Raw genomic sequence first — 15,610 nt, forward strand, 5'->3', positions numbered from 1 at the left:
GCAGATTTTAAAATAAATAATCTAACATTTTTGAGCACCCCTACTAGATGCTAGAAGCTAAGCTAAAGTGTTTCACATGCCCTACTTTGCTTATTCCGTAAAATAACTGCGTGAAAGAACAGGTTATCCTCATTTTATAGATGAGAAAAGAGAGGTTTACACAGGTTAGCTTATTTGCCCAAAGTTGTAATTATGGCCTACAAAGTCAAATAAATCCTACTCTGAGACACGTTCTTTCCACCATTACACACTAGAAAGGAAAACACCAAGATGATTCATTACTGATCAAGTCAATATTGCTGTATTCAGCTAATTTAGTTATGTGTGTCCTGAAATTAATTGCTAAAAGGCATTAAACTTAGAATCAGTTTTTTGTTTGATTAAAAGTAGCTTCAAATGTCTCATTCTGCTGTCCATAATTTAAGATTTTTGAATATAATAAAATTTTAAAGATACTTAGAGGCACTTTGGAAAATCAGACCAAACTCTCTTTTCCACTCATAGATTCAGCTTAATCAATCTGGAAAGCATTTGTTGAGAGCCTATGACATCATTTAATAACCATGGTTGATTCATTAATTAAAGTACAGACAATTGTTGACTACCCATGTGGGACTTTTCTATTAGGTTGATGCAAAAGTAATTGCAGTTTTTCGCCATTAAAAGTAACAGCGAAAACTGGAATTACTTTTGCACCAGCCTAATATGATGTGGATCATCTGAGATGAATGTTGAAATCCAGTATAGCTTCTTCATATTTCTGGCCCATTTTTTCCACCAGAAAGTGCACAAAGGAAATGAGCTTATGAAAAGCATAATTAACTAGAAAAATGTTACTGAAAGAAAAATTACATGGTACATGACAAGGCTAAATACTAGTAACTCTAAACTTGGTGAATTTTCTAGGCAGCAGCTTTCCTCTGCTGTCTAGACTGGTAAAGAACAAACTAAGGCCGGGCGCAGTGGCTCACGCCTGTAATCCCAGCACTTTGGGAGTCCAAGGCAGGCAAATCACCTGAGGTCAGGAGCTCAAGACCAGCCTGACCAACATGGTGAAACCCTGTCTACACTAAAAATACAAAAATTAGCTGGGCGTGGTGGTACACACCTGTAATCCCAGCTACTTAGGAAGCTGAAGCAGGAGAATTGCTTGAACCCAGGAGGCAGAGGTCGCAGTGAGCCAAGATCGTGCCACTGTGCTCCAGCCTGGGCAACAAGAGCAAAACTCCATCTCAAAAAGGAAAAAAAAGAAAAAACTATAATAAATATGTTAGGTCCATGTTTTCTTAAGTTTTCTACCAGATTTTTATCTTCGTATAGTGAAAGAACTGTTAAGAACTTTTTTATGAGAAATATTTTAGTATGACTATATTGCATAGAGTTAGGCTGATGGTTCAGTGTTCAGTAGGTTAGATACCCTCATTGTTTATTTCCATATTGACTAGTTCTAGCTAGAGCTGAAATTAGGCAAAGAATATCTTGAACTCATTTTGCTATGCAGGAAAAAGAAAGTGCTTCCTTAGCTCATTTGGAAAGAGATTGGGATTAGAAAAGATGGTGAATTTGTATGTATTTATAGAAATAAATAGAATACAAAATGAGGCTTTTAAATTTTTTCCCACGTGAAAATATGATACTTAGCTTTAATTATTACCTTTTACATTGTTAGTTTGCAGACAGGCATAATTAGGTCCTCGGGTGCAGAAATCACAGACATCTGAAGGCCGGCACTTTAATTTGGCTACCGTCTTAAGATTTCTCTGCCTCCTTCCTTTGCTCCTCCTCATACTCCACAGTTTGAACTGATGCTGTTCTATATAAGGTACTTTTCCACTTACCTCATCTCTGACTACGGTGCTATATTTTTCACACAGTAAGGACAGGTGTTGTGTTAATCTCACCATGCCAACAATCAGGGCACCACCTACCAGAGTCAGTGAAGGCCAAAATAAACAGTGGAAGATAGCCATGTGGTCATACTTTTTTATAAGAATGACATCTTCAAATTGGCTGGCTGGACTGTAGAAGCATGAAAAGGGGGTTCCATTTTTGTGATCGAAGAATTCCTTTATGTCCAGAGCACTGTTGAGCAAATCATTTCTATCTTGGTGGCACTTAGGTGTGTAAAAGCACTAGGAATATGGAGGAGGGAAAAAGATAAAGGCACTGTCACCAATACCAAATACTTAACAGTTTTTATTATGAAATAGCTTCAGGCTGAAGTTATTAGTGGGCACTTTCAATCTTAGAAGGTGGTAAAATATTACATAGCTCATGGGAAAGGGTTGATTGGAGGGCCACAGTGAAATGGCCATTTCCAGTCATTAAGCAAGGATGTGGAAGGGAATTCTTACTTTATACGACATTGCAGGAGAGTCAGTGATCAACTTCATAAGGAATATGACTCCTCCCCACATGCAGGTTCTTGGTCTCTTGGACAGTATGAATCCATTTGTCCATTGAACAAAAATGTATTGAGCCTTACTATGAGCTTTCAACACGTAGTAATGCCTCTGTTGTCTCTGTCTTGATCTCCTGTAGCAAAATATTACCCTGAAGAAAAGCACATTGAGGCTTTTGCTCTAGACTCACAGAGAGGGAGCCCCACCTGAACTTTGGTTCCAGGGAGACAGAACCAGTGGAGAAGGCAGCTCTGTCAGCTGGTGACTTTTTTCAAAAAAGCTTGAGGTATATTACCATATCCATTAGGTACTTGAGGAACTGTGCTAAAGGCCTACGAAATGTTTGAAATCTTAAAAATCATTGCATTCAAAATAGAAAACAAAAGTCATCAGATTGAAATTGATGCTTAAAGACAATAAAGTGTAAATGTCAACTAATCTAACACAACTCAACTTTTATAGTTACGTATAAATATAAATTTTAAATCATATGAAAGACTATACTTTCAGGGATCATTTCTATAATTCGTTAAATCATATGAACCCATTGTGTAACTTATTAAAATAAAAATAATCTTTACATTTATTTGATAAGAAAAATTACTCGCTTGATTCAAGGGAGACTGTGAGTACGTTGTAGCATATTTTATATGGTGGGGAGTGGAATCTCCAAAGGAAAGACTCCCCACAAATGACTACTCATGGCTCAGCCTATAAATTCCAGACACGAAGTTGTGAAATTGGAATAATTTCTCTCCTTTATACCCCATTTCTCCACCAAGAAGAAAGCTTCATTTATCCTGATTTGATCACTATAAAAATGTTCACTCCAAAAAAATAGATTTATCCCTAAAGACAGCCCTGGGTTATTTATGTACCCTGCTAGGGACAGTCTGGCAGGGTAGGGTTGCTGTCATAAGAACTCTTTAAACTTTACAATACCTTGGGATTTATCTGGACAGCCTCTTCATTATAACGTAGGAGAGCTTTCTGACCTGAATGCGTGAGGTTCACAAACACCCGAAGACACGGGTACTTCCCCTGACCGCGGCAGTGCACACCACAGGTGAAGGCACAGTCCAGCCAGTCGCCCATGATATCTGTGTGGATGGCAGTGCAGGTCGATTCTTCTCTCTGAATGCTTCAATTCGAAAAAAAAAAATGTTCTTCACTTAACTAGAAAATTTCATTCTACATTTTGGTGTGGTTACGAGCTTATGTACACAATGCCCAAGGCATTTGTGTACAAGGCATTTGTGTATTTTGAGGTGGCACAGGATCCTTACAGCAGGCACATAATAATCAGGGGGCGTGGAAGACACAGAGTTGGAGAAAAGAGCCGCAAAGTGCCAAGTTCCACCTCACTTCTGATGACCCTACTGGCATATTTCTCACTACACCAATGGTTTTCAAACTTCAGAATCACCTGTGAGTTTGTTAGAATGAAGAATTTGTTAAACTGTGGATTCCAGGGCTTCATTCCAGAGATTCTGGTTTGGTAGGTCTGACTTGAGGCCCAGGAAACTTTAGTAGTATTTAAGATGCAGGTATTTGGAGAACCACAGTGTAAACAGTGTTAGCATTACCATAATACTGTAACCACCAAGATTCACACTCAGGAATCTCATCATCTCTCATGCTTCATCACCTCAAGATGCACTGGCTTGTCCTGATGAAAATGTGCCTTTGGAAGGAGTCTAACTACAGGGCCGTTGGTCAGCATAGCCTACACAATTTCTGGCAACAAGGTACATTTCCACACACCCGCTACTTCCAAACAGGCAAGTGTAAATCATACGTGGAATCTCTCAGTAGAATACTTACCATATTTTTGCTATCAGTTAAGTTCCTAGAGGTCAAGAGCTATATCCAATTCATCTGTAGGTTCCTCAAAGCATGAAACAGAATGCTTCTCACTGAGTAGATGTTTAATAAGTGCTATACTGAATTAATTTTTTTTTGGGTGGGGGGACGGAGTTTCACTCTCGTTGCCCAGGCTGGAGTGGCGCAATCTCGGTTCACTGCAACCTCCACCTTCTGGTTTCAAGTGATTCTCCTGCCTCAGCCTCCTGAGTAGCTGGGATTACAGGTGCGCACCATCACGCCCAGCTAATTTTTTGTATTTTTAGTAGAGATGGGGTTTCACTGCATTGGCCAGGCAGGTCTTGAACTCCTGACCTCATGATCCTCCCACCTTGGCCTCCCAAAGTGCTGGGATTACAGGCGTGAGCCACCGCTCCTGGCCTGAATTAAATTTTACTTGGAAAATTTCTTGAGAATTTTCACATGTAATACATATGCAAAACATCCCAGGTGCTATGAGAAGGGACAGACAAAATTCCTGCCATGAAGACCTTGTGGTGATGTTGAAGAGAAACGACATGTGTATATGTATGAAATAATTTGAAAACAAGTCCAAGACAAAGTAAACGAGGGGAAGAGGAAATGCTTTGATTGAATATATGAGACCAGCTCTTCATATACCCTTACACTCACATATAGGTGGACCCCTGTGTTTACTTACTGGTTCCTTAAACATAATAAGTTAGATTAGCAAGCTCTAAAGTCAGAATGTTTGAAAAGCAGGGCCAGGTGCAGTGGCTCATGCCTATAATCCCAGCACTTTGGGAGGCCGAGGCAGGCAGATCACTTGAGGCCAGGAGTTTGAGACCAGCCTGGCCAACATGGCAAAACCACGTCTTCACTGAAAATACAAAAATTAGCTGGGCGTGGTGGCGGGCACCTGTAATCCCAGCTACACGGGAGGCTGAGGCAGGAGAATTGCTTAAACCCAGGAGGCAGAGGTTTCAGTGAGCCAAGATTGTGCCACTGCACTCCAGCCTGGGCAACAGAGCCAGATTCTGTCACACACACACACAAAGAAAAGTAAGAATGTTCGAAAAGCAATATTTAGCTAGGTTCATAATGCACTCTCATTAATCTCTTTGACCAAAATAATCATTTTCCCTTATTAATATAACAAACTTGAGACACACTGTGCAGTTTAACATGGCCTCAAAGTCTGGGGTATAAAAATCACTAGATGTGGCCAAAGAAAAAATATTGGGCAACTGAAAATACAAAAGGGGAAAATAAGATTATTTCACAGATTCAGCACTGGCCTGCTTTTTCACTAAATTAATTTATATACTTATTTTAACTAGGCATCTTGAAATAATAATTTAGGGTTACTTTTTTATCTGTTAGAATTAAGCTCTCTAAATCTTGACCAAGTACTGAACTGAGTATGATTTGAATTTTCCTTGAAGATTTTAGAAAGCTTCAAAATAGAGTGGGACATTCTGTCCTATGCACAAGGCCCCGGTCAGAGCCTTTCAGGTGGAACCAGGGATGTATTTAAGGCTAAAAAATAAGTATGTTCCTTCAATAGTATCGGGTGTGTATTTGGCTACAGCTGTGACAAAATCCATCATCTGATTGAGAGATGAGAGGTTGAGGGGGTGGGGATAGGTATGAACTACCCAGGCCTTCTTAACTACCACCCTTCATGGAGCAAAACTACTCTATGAGATGGCACAAGATGTAAGGCAAGAGCGAGATGAGAACTCACCACTCTTAGACATTCACTTAATTAATTTAACCAAATAATTTCCAGGAATGCCTAGAAAAGTAAAACTTAATTATGAGCAACAGTTTGGTACCAGCTTGCAGAAGGTACCCTCAAGCCATCTCCCAAATATGTCACATTTTTAAAAATAATCTAATCTGCCTGTGCACACACATGCACATTTACTCAACATTCCCATACATTCAAACATTCAATCACATGACATAGACATGTAATGCATATATATATATATATGATGAGGGGAAAAGGAGTAAATGAAAAAGAAGAAAAAAAGACAGAATGAAGTCAGAAGTGAGGTATAGCCAAGACAGGAGAATTGCTTGAGCCTAGGAGTTTCAGACTAGCCTGGACAACATAGTGAGATCCCATCTCTAAAAAAAAACAAAAAAGTTAAAAAAAAAGTGAGGTACAAACATGTAATCTGCAGACCATAAGATCCCTTGTAGTTATGAGAACTGAGCTATAAATTTGCCTCTGGGCTTCCTAGCAGCCAAAGCAATGAAGGAAATACAACCAGATACAAGACTCCTGGTGTCCATTAAATGAAAGTAAGCTGGTTATCAGGAGCAGCACAGCTTCTCCTGGTGCTAATACCAGAGAGAAGCTTCTTCTGGAATTCTTCCAACAGTGGCACCGTATGCTGTAGTAAATGGTGACCTCTACATCTTTCCCCTAACAATGGTAACCTAGGAATGGCAGGAGATGAATCATAAATAACAGAAGTAGGCCACTCTCTTCCTTTTTTATGACCCCTTTCCCTCACTGAACTCCTAGGCCTTCCTCTTCTACTCCCCGTGGGCCTTCTGTTGCTCTTTGGCTGTCCAAAAAAAAAGGGCTGTCCAAAAATAAAGCGCTGTCCAAAAATAAAGCACTACCCAAAAAGCACCCCTTGCCTTCCTTTTACCCTGAACTGACCTGGCCCCAGAGTACCACATGTTGTGTGGGCCATCCTACAAAATTAAATAGCTCCTCCCCTTCCCTAATCAGAACCCCCATTCCCCTCATTTCAGGAAACATCATTTAGGTATTAAGAAGCAAGTCATGTTAGAATGACAGGCATATTATTCACCGGCTATGTGAACTTGGGCAAGTTACTTGGCCTTTCTGAGCCTCAGCTTTCTCATTTATAAAATGAAAACAAAAATAATAACACTTCCGTCATGGGCTGCTGTAGGTTTAAGTAGGATAAAATATAGTATGTATTGAGCATACAGCATATACTTAATAAGTAGCAACTAAAGTTGACCATTGAACAATTCAGGGGTTAGGGATGCCAACATCACACCCCCAAACCTGCAGTTAAAAATCTGCATATAACTTTTGACTCCTCAAAAACTTAACTACTGGTCAGGCATGGTGGCTCATGCCTATAATTCTATAATTCCAGCACTTTGGGAGGCCAAAGTAGAAGAATGACTTGAGCCTAGGAGTTCACAACCATCCTGGGCAACATAGGGGGATCCCATCTCTACCAATAATTTAAAAATTAGCCAAGTGTGGTGGCACACACCTGTGGTCCCAGCTACTTGGGAGGCTGAGGCAGGAGGATCACCTGAGCCCAGGAGGTCGAGGCTGCAGTGAGCCATGATTGCACCACTGCACTGCAGCCTGGGTGACAGAGTGAGACCCTGCTTCAAAAAAAAAAAAAAACTTAATGACTAATAGCCTACTGTTGACTGGAAGCCTTACCAATAAACAGTTGATTAAGACATATTTTGTATTTTTATATGTATTATATACTGAATTCTTACAATAAAATAAGCTAGAATAGCCAGGCACAGTAGCTCATGCCTGTAATCCCACTGACTCAGGAAGCTGACGTGGGAGGATTGCTTGAGCCCAGGAGTTCAAGACTGCAATGAGCTATGATCACACCACTGCAGTCCGGCGTGACAGAGCAAGCCCCTTCTCTTTTTTTTTTTTTTTTTTGAGATGGAGTCTTGCTCAGTCGCCCAGGCTGGAGTGCAGTGGCGCAATCTCAGCTCACTGCAAGCTCCACCTCCTGGGTTCACGCCATTCTCCTGCCTTAACCTCCTGAGTAGCTGGGACTACAGGTGCCCGCCACCGCGCCCGGCTAATTTTTTTGTATTTTTAGTAGAGACGGGGTTTCACTGTGTTAGCCAGGATGGTCTCGATCTCCTGACCTCGTGATCCGCCCATCTCGGCCTCCCAAAGTGCTGGGATTACAGGCGTGAGCCACCACACCAGGCCCATCCCCTTCTCTTAAAAAAATAAATAAATAAGTTAGAGAAAAGAAAATATTAAGAAAATCATGCCCAGGCATGGTGGCTCACGCCTGTAATCCCAGCACTTTGGGAGACCGAGGTGGGCAGATCACAAGGTCAGGAGTTCAAGACCAGCCTGGCCAACATGGTGAAACCCCATCTCTACTAAAAATACAAAAATTAGTGGGCATGGTGGCGGGCGCCTGTAATCCCAGCTACTCAGGAGGCTGAGGCAAGAGAATTGCTTTAATTCGGGAGGCAGAGCTTGCAGTGACCCAAGATCGCACCACTGCACTCCAGCCTGGCAACAGAGCAAGACTCTGTCTCAGAAAAAAAGAAAAGAAAATCCTAAGGAAGAACAAGATCATGTCATTTGCGGGGACATGGATGAAATGAAGCTGGAAGCTGTTATCCTCAGCAAACTAATGTAGAAACTGAGAACCGAACACTGAATGTTCTCACTTATAAGTGGGAGCTGAATGATGAGAACACATGGACACATAGGGGGGAGCAACACACACTGCGGCCTCTCAGTGGGGTGGGGAAGGAGAGCATCAGGAAGAATAGCTAATCCATGCTGGGCTTAATACCCAGGTGACGGGTTGATCTGTGCTGCAAACCACCATGGCACACGTTTACCTTTCTAACAAAACTGCACATTCTGTACATGTACCCCAGAGCTTAAAAATTGAAGAAAAAAATCATAAGGAAGAGAAAACATGTTTACTATTCACTAAATGGAAGTGGATCATCATAAAGGTCCTCTCCTTGTCCTCTTCATGTTGAGCAGGCTGAGGAGGAGGAGAAAAAGGAGGGATTGGTCTTACTGTCTCAGGGGTGGCAGGCACAGAAGAAAATCTATTTATAAGTGGATTCTCAAAATTCAAACCCATGTTGTTCAAGGGTCAACTGTATCACTACATATATTGAATAAAGAACCTAATTAAAAGGAAGGAAACTAATATGTATTGAGCAACTACTATGTGCCAGGTAGACACTGTCAAACTCAAAAAATTCAGACTCAAAAAACTTCTATTGTGTTTGCATACAAGGTTTAACTCTCTCTTGGAATATCAACATTTTAAGGGGAGGATTTATGACCTAAATGAATAAACTATAATTTGTGGATTACGTATTTGGAGGTATATATAGATTATGAGATGGAAGGAGGCAGTGCAGGGGAATATCTTTGACTTTCTCGCCACCTCTTCCTCCACACCCAGCTGCCCCCAGCACTGACAGCAGAAGAGGAATTGTATTTTTCTTTTTCTGGACCATGTCAGAGAGTCACAGATTGAGAAACCAAAGCCAGCCTCTCCTCCTTTACCATTGTGCCTGGATCTTATCTGAATTGAAAACTCTAGATTTCCTTCCTCTGTTTCTTACCTGAGCATAAAAGGCTTTAGAATGGTTGTTCCAAGCAAGAAGAACATTAGGACTGAGAAGCCCATCATGGCAAACCCCAGCACCATGGCTCGGTCCTCTCCAGCACTGGATGGCAGCCTCTTGTGCACATCTAATGGGTCTCCATCACTGTAGTCTGTCTCTCTCTTCTTCCCTGAGGCAGGAAAGGCTGTCCTTTGGGGAAAGGGAGACGGAGATACTGCAATGAGTTCATAAAAAAGTGGGAACATTTCCAATCCATGGGGACTGGAGGGATAGTCTCGTTTGCTGCCCACCTGTGTCTCATAAGCACGATGAATGCAACACAATGAAATCTGACTTGGATGTTCTGACATCCCACACCTCTCTGTACTTTCTTCTTCACAGGCATCACTAATGTCCTGTGAGGGACTTTCATTTTTGGGCAGGGTGCAGCCATCTGCATCTTCACTCTCTGGTTCTTCAAGACTGCTTTGAGTGGCACCATCTATTTTAGCATTATCTTTTGCAACATCTTCACGTAATTCTTCACCACCAACCCTTGGGCCTGATGATTGAACTGTGACATCCTCAAAATCTAATGTGTGTCTATCAGCTAGTACCTCCTCAGCTGCTGTTTTTATATCATTGCCTTCTTGGTCAAGTTTTCCATCCAACTTAATTTTAGGATTCTCTGGACAATCAACATTTTCACCGCTTTCTGCAGCAATTTTCTGTTTTGCATTTTCAGTCACCTCGTTTTGGGCTTCCACTGCTGACTTTCTGTCAGTAGACTTTACCTGCTTTTCCTTCATTTCACTTAAATCCGTGTTCTGATAAGTTAACTCTTTTTTTTAACATTTTTAAGGGTTTCTATGGGTACTGGGGATTTTTTCTTCTTCTCTTTTTCTTGTTCTTTTTCTTCTTCTGTGATGAGTCCAATGCCTCTCTCCCTGTTGGTCATTCTTTTCTTCATCTGGCTCTTTCATATCTAAGGGTTCACTCTGAGTGTCAACTGTACTTGGACTTCTCGCCTCCTGACCCTTGCTCTCAGTTCCTGCTGGAGAACCAGGAACTTCTGTCTTGATTGGTTTCTCATCCCTTAATCCTGTTTCTTCACCCTCTTCTTCGTTGTGATCCCTACCTGCTTCTGTACTCTGCACTGGAAACTCCTTGGGCTCAGCTGCTTCCTGGTTGGTGAATTCTTTCTCTAAACTATGCCCTATGCTTGTCTCTAAATCTTGGGGGACCTCTACCATACATCTGTCATCATGATAAACTGTGTCATCACTATGCCCTAAAGGACACAAGTCCACTGTGCCTGCCTGCTCTCCAACCTGAGTCACCGTGGCCTCTCCCACATTCTCTGTGTGGCTCCCACCATCTAAGTCACTCCAACAGTTGGATGGCTCAAGGGGAGTTCTGGTCCTGTTATCTGGTGCACCCATGACCTCATTTGACTCAACCCGTGCTGTGTTTTCAGGGAGAGAAGCGCTCTCAAGAATTTGGCTTTGAACCTGTTCCTCATAGGTAGCACCTGCTAAGTTTCCTAGGAATGGGGCAGTGTCTTCAGAGGATTTCTGGTCCTCGGTATTCTCACCAGCAGGGAATACCTCTATGTCCACACAATCCTTCACTGTGTCCTCTGTATGTTGTTCTTTCTAAGTATTGTGCAAGATTTCTCTTTTCCCCACATTTGCCACGATTTCATTCTTCACCTCCACTTCACTGGCTTTCCTAGGGTCCCATCCCCTGTCGACTTGAGGGCATTTAACTCTTCTTTCGTCATCTTGGTAGGATCTTGGTATCCAACACTATTGAGAGTGTCGGAAGTCTCTCCATTGGTGGCTATTTCTGAATTTAGGATTATTCCATGTTTCTCGAGCATGTCCTCTCTTTGCTTCAGGGCTTCCTTGACTTCAGCAAACTGAAACTGCAGTATACTGTGGGCGTGTTTTTCCCTTTCAAATTCTTCGTTTTTCTCTTCGTACTGCCGCCTAGATTCAGCCAGCTGTTCGTCAGGCTCCAGCAACATATCTTCCAGGGTATCAACTTGGTACATGAAGTTTGTCTTTTCATTGTCTAGCTGAGCATTGGAAAACATAGCCTTCTTATATTTCTCTTCAACTTCTGCTAGAGAGTCTTTGATTTCCCTGATGGACGCCTCGGTGTCGATAGAGATGGAGGTGTCTCCGCTGCCTCTCCGAGAGGAAGTCCCACCCAGAAAGGGCAGCGTGGCTGCAGACAGACCTGGCATGTTACGAGACCCCTTCGCAGTAAAATACTTTTCTGGTCTCTCTTCTACCTCCTTCTGCTGCCGCTCCAGCTCCTTCATGGGGATCTCACGAGCCTTCGCGCGGGCCGCCCGTTTTGCGGCGAGCCGAGCCTCCGCCAGCCTCTGCGCTTCCGGGCTCAAACAGTAGATCTCCCGGCTCTGCGCGGCCGCGGGGCTGGTCATCCTGCTGGGCTTGGCCCGCTCCACCCGGCCGGAAACGCTCGGGGACCGCGCCGGAGGCCCCCGCGGGCGGGACCAGGGGGCGCCCGCTCTGTCCGCGGAGACGGAGCCACTCGCCGCGAAGTGAACGCTCGCGCTTCCGGGGCCAGGAGCCAGCCCGCCGGGGAGTGGCTTGCGGGACTGGGCTCAGGCGCAGCCGGCAGGGGCGGGGTGCAGGTGGCAGCGGGCTCAGCCAGGCCGGGGTGAAAGGGCGCGGGGGAAGCGAGGCTCGGGCGCCTCCGCCCGCCCCATGGCCTGCCACGCCCCACACTTGCCATTTTTTTTACTTTACTGTGGTGTGAAAGCAATATGCATTCCGTAGAAACTTTACCTCAAATTTTGAATTTGCATTATTTCCTGGGCTAACGATATGCAGTACCCTACTCTCTTGAGATGCCGGACAGTGGCAGCCAGCCATAGTTCCCAGTCTGCCACACAATCATGAGGGTAAATAGCTAATACTCTTTAAGTTTTCAACTTACAGTATTTTCAACTTATGATGGATTTGTCAGGATGTAATCCCGCTGTAAATGGAGGATTATCTATATGTATGTTTTTACAAAAGATACATCTAAAACACAGATACAAAAAGGGTGAAATTTATAGGCAAAATGTAACAAAAAGCAAACATGAATGTTAAGAACTAAAAAGCTTTATTAGAAATTAAAAAAATAAGTGTTTTAACACTGATTAAAGGTTCAATTCACACGGAAAATGTAACAATGCTAATTTGTATGTACCTAATAGCATTGTTTCACTGGTCAAACTACAAGAAGAAACAGACAAAATCCACTATCAGATTATGAAGTATTTTTATACACTCTCTCAGTAATTTAGATAGCGCGACCTGAACAAATCAGTAGGGTAATAGATTTAAGTAAAGCAATGAACAAGTTTTGTCTAAATGATAAATATAGAATACTGGCTCCTACAGAATATATATTATTCTCAAACATGTATGGAACATTTATGAGACCTGACTACAAACTTAGCCACAAAGAATTCCTCAACAAATATCAAATGATTCATGAAAGTAATATATTTTTATATGCTCATTGTATGAAACTTGAGAAATACAAAAAAAAAAAATGTAGAGAAGAGAACAAAAACTCACCCACACTTAAAGGTAACTATTGTGCACTTGGTTGCCGGGTTAATCCCCTCCTGCTCTATATTAGGTTTTTGTTTTTTTGTTTTTCGTTTTGTTTTGTTTTTCTTTTTCCTTTTTTTTTTTTTTTTTTTTTGAGATGGAGTCTCACTCTGTCATCCAGGCTGCAGTGCAGTGGCATTGTGCCCAGAATTGGTGGGTGCTTGGTCTCACTGACTTCAAGAATGAAGCTGCGGACCCTTGCAGGGAGTGTTACAGCTCTTAAGGTGGCACGTCTGGAGTTTGTTTCTTCTAATGTTCGGATGTGTTTGGAGTTTTTTCCTTCTGGTGGGCTCGTGGTCTCGCTGGCTCCAGGAGTGAAGTTGAAGACCTTTGCGGTGAGTGTTACAGCTCTTAAGGCGGCGCGTCTGGAGTTGTTCGTTCCTCTCGGTGGGCGCGTGGTCTCGCTGGCTTCAGGAGTGAAGCTGCAGACCTTCGCAGTGAGTGTTACAGCTCTTAAGGTGGTGCGTCTGGAGTTGCTGGTTCCTCCCGGTGGGCTCGTGATCTCGCTGGCTTCAGGAGTGAAGCTGCAGAGCTTCGCAGTGAGTGTTACAGCTCTTAAGGCAGCGTGGACCCAAAGAGTGAGCAGTAGCAAGATTTATTGCAAAGAGCGAAAGAACAAAGCTTCCACAGTGTGAAGGGGACCCGAGCGGGTTGCCACTGCTAGCTAGGGCAGCCTGCTTTTATTCTTATCTGGCCCCACCCACGTCCTGCTGATTGGTAGAGCCCAGTGGTCTGTTTTGACAGGGCTCTGATTGGTGTGTTTACAATCCCTGCAATCTCTGAGCTAGACATAAAGGTTCTCCACTTCCCCATCAGATCAGTTAGATACAGAGTATCCACACAAAGGTTCTCCAAGGCCCCACCAGGGCAGCTAGATAGAGTGTGGATTGGTGCACTCACAAACCCTGAGCTAGACACAGGGTGCTGATTGGTGTGTTTACAAACCTTGAGCTAGATACAGAGTGCTGATTGGTGTATTTACAATCCCTGAGCTAGACATAAAGGTTCTCCAAGGCCCCACCAGACTCAGGAGCCCAGCTGGCTTCACCCAGTGGATCCCGCACCGGGGCTGCAGGTGCAGCTGCCTGCCAGTCCCGCCCCATGCGCTCGCACTCCTCAGCCCTTGGGTGATTGATGGGACTGGGCGCCATGGAGCAGGGGGCGGCGCTCGTCAGGGAGGCTGGGGCTGCACAGGAGCCCACGGAGGCGGGGGAAGGCTCAGGCATGGTGGGCTGCAGTCCCGAGGCCTGCCCTGCGGGAAGGCAGCTAAGGCCCGGCGAGAAATCGAGCGCAGCGCCGGTGGGCTGGCACTGCTGGGGGACCCAGTACACCCTCCACAGCTGCTGGCCCGGGTGCTAAGTCCCTCATTGCCCGGGGCCGGTAGGGCTGGCCGGCTGCTCCGAGTGCGGGGCCAGCCAAGCCCATGCCCACCCGGAACTCCAGCTGGCCCGCAAGCGCCACGCGCAGCCCCGGTTCCCGCTCGTGCTTCTCCCTCCACACCTCCCTGCAAGCTGAGGGAGCCGGCTCTGGCCTTGGCCAGCCCAGAAAGGGGCTCCCACAGTGCAGCGGTGGGCTGAAGGGTTCCTCAAGTGCCGCCAAAGTGGGAGCCCAGGCAGAGAAGGCGCCGAGAGCGAGTGAGGGCTGTGAGGACTGCCTGCAGCTGTCATCTCTCAGCATGATCTCAGCTCACTACAACCTCTGCTTCCCGGGTTCAAGCAATTCTGTCTCAGCCTCCCGAGTAGCTGGGATTACGGGAGCCCACTGCCACACCCAGCTAATTATTTTATTTTTAGTAGAAACGGGGTTTCACCATGTTGGCCAGGCTAGTCTCGAAATCTTGACCTCAAGTGATCCACCTGCCTCGGCCTCCCAAAGTGCTGAGATTATAGGCATAATCCACTGCACCTGACCTATATTGTTTTAAACTGAATGAGATCACATTAGATATGATTTGAGATTTTTTTGTTAATCTTATCTTTTTCACTTAACATAATAAGCACTTGTCCATGTCATTAACAATTCTTTGTAATCCTATTGGCTACATAATGGTCCATCAATTAGATATGCCACATTTCCTTAACCATTTCCTTATTATTGAATATTATTAGGTTGTTTCCAGTTTTCTCAGACCATAAACAGCCTTGTAATTAACTTTGTTGTATTTACAAGCATCTTTCATCCAAGGACCTCAAAGCACTTAAGTATGATCTAGTTTGCTTTCTAGTCAGGAAGATGGATAAAAAGCATATTGATTCCTTTTTCTGCCAGTAATACATGTCCTTGAGCTGTTTGATTCATAATCAAGGCAATATCCACCACCTTCTGTTCTCTCCACTGCAGATAGGACTGACTTTCCCACCCATCCCAAGTAGGACACATAGCTACAGG

The 15,610-nt window shown here is 43.9% G+C and overlaps 1 protein-coding gene across 1 annotated transcript; it reads right to left on the reverse strand.

The window, feature by feature from the left end:
* Positions 1-1,223: 1,223 nt before the first annotated feature.
* On the reverse strand, positions 1,224-12,115 carry LOC134733103 (leucine-rich repeat flightless-interacting protein 1-like). Its single transcript, XM_063621746.1, is given in 7 exon segments — positions 1,224-2,132; positions 3,345-3,543; positions 9,603-10,432; positions 10,435-10,481; positions 10,484-10,526; positions 10,529-11,313; positions 11,316-12,115. Coding segments are annotated over 7 exon segments (3,114 nt in total). The 5' UTR covers positions 12,037-12,115; the 3' UTR covers positions 1,224-1,643.
* Positions 12,116-15,610: the final 3,495 nt, after the last annotated feature.

This window comes from Symphalangus syndactylus, chromosome 17 (genome assembly GCF_028878055.3).
Source record: "Symphalangus syndactylus isolate Jambi chromosome 17, NHGRI_mSymSyn1-v2.1_pri, whole genome shotgun sequence".
Taxonomy (NCBI): domain Eukaryota; kingdom Metazoa; phylum Chordata; class Mammalia; order Primates; family Hylobatidae; genus Symphalangus; species Symphalangus syndactylus.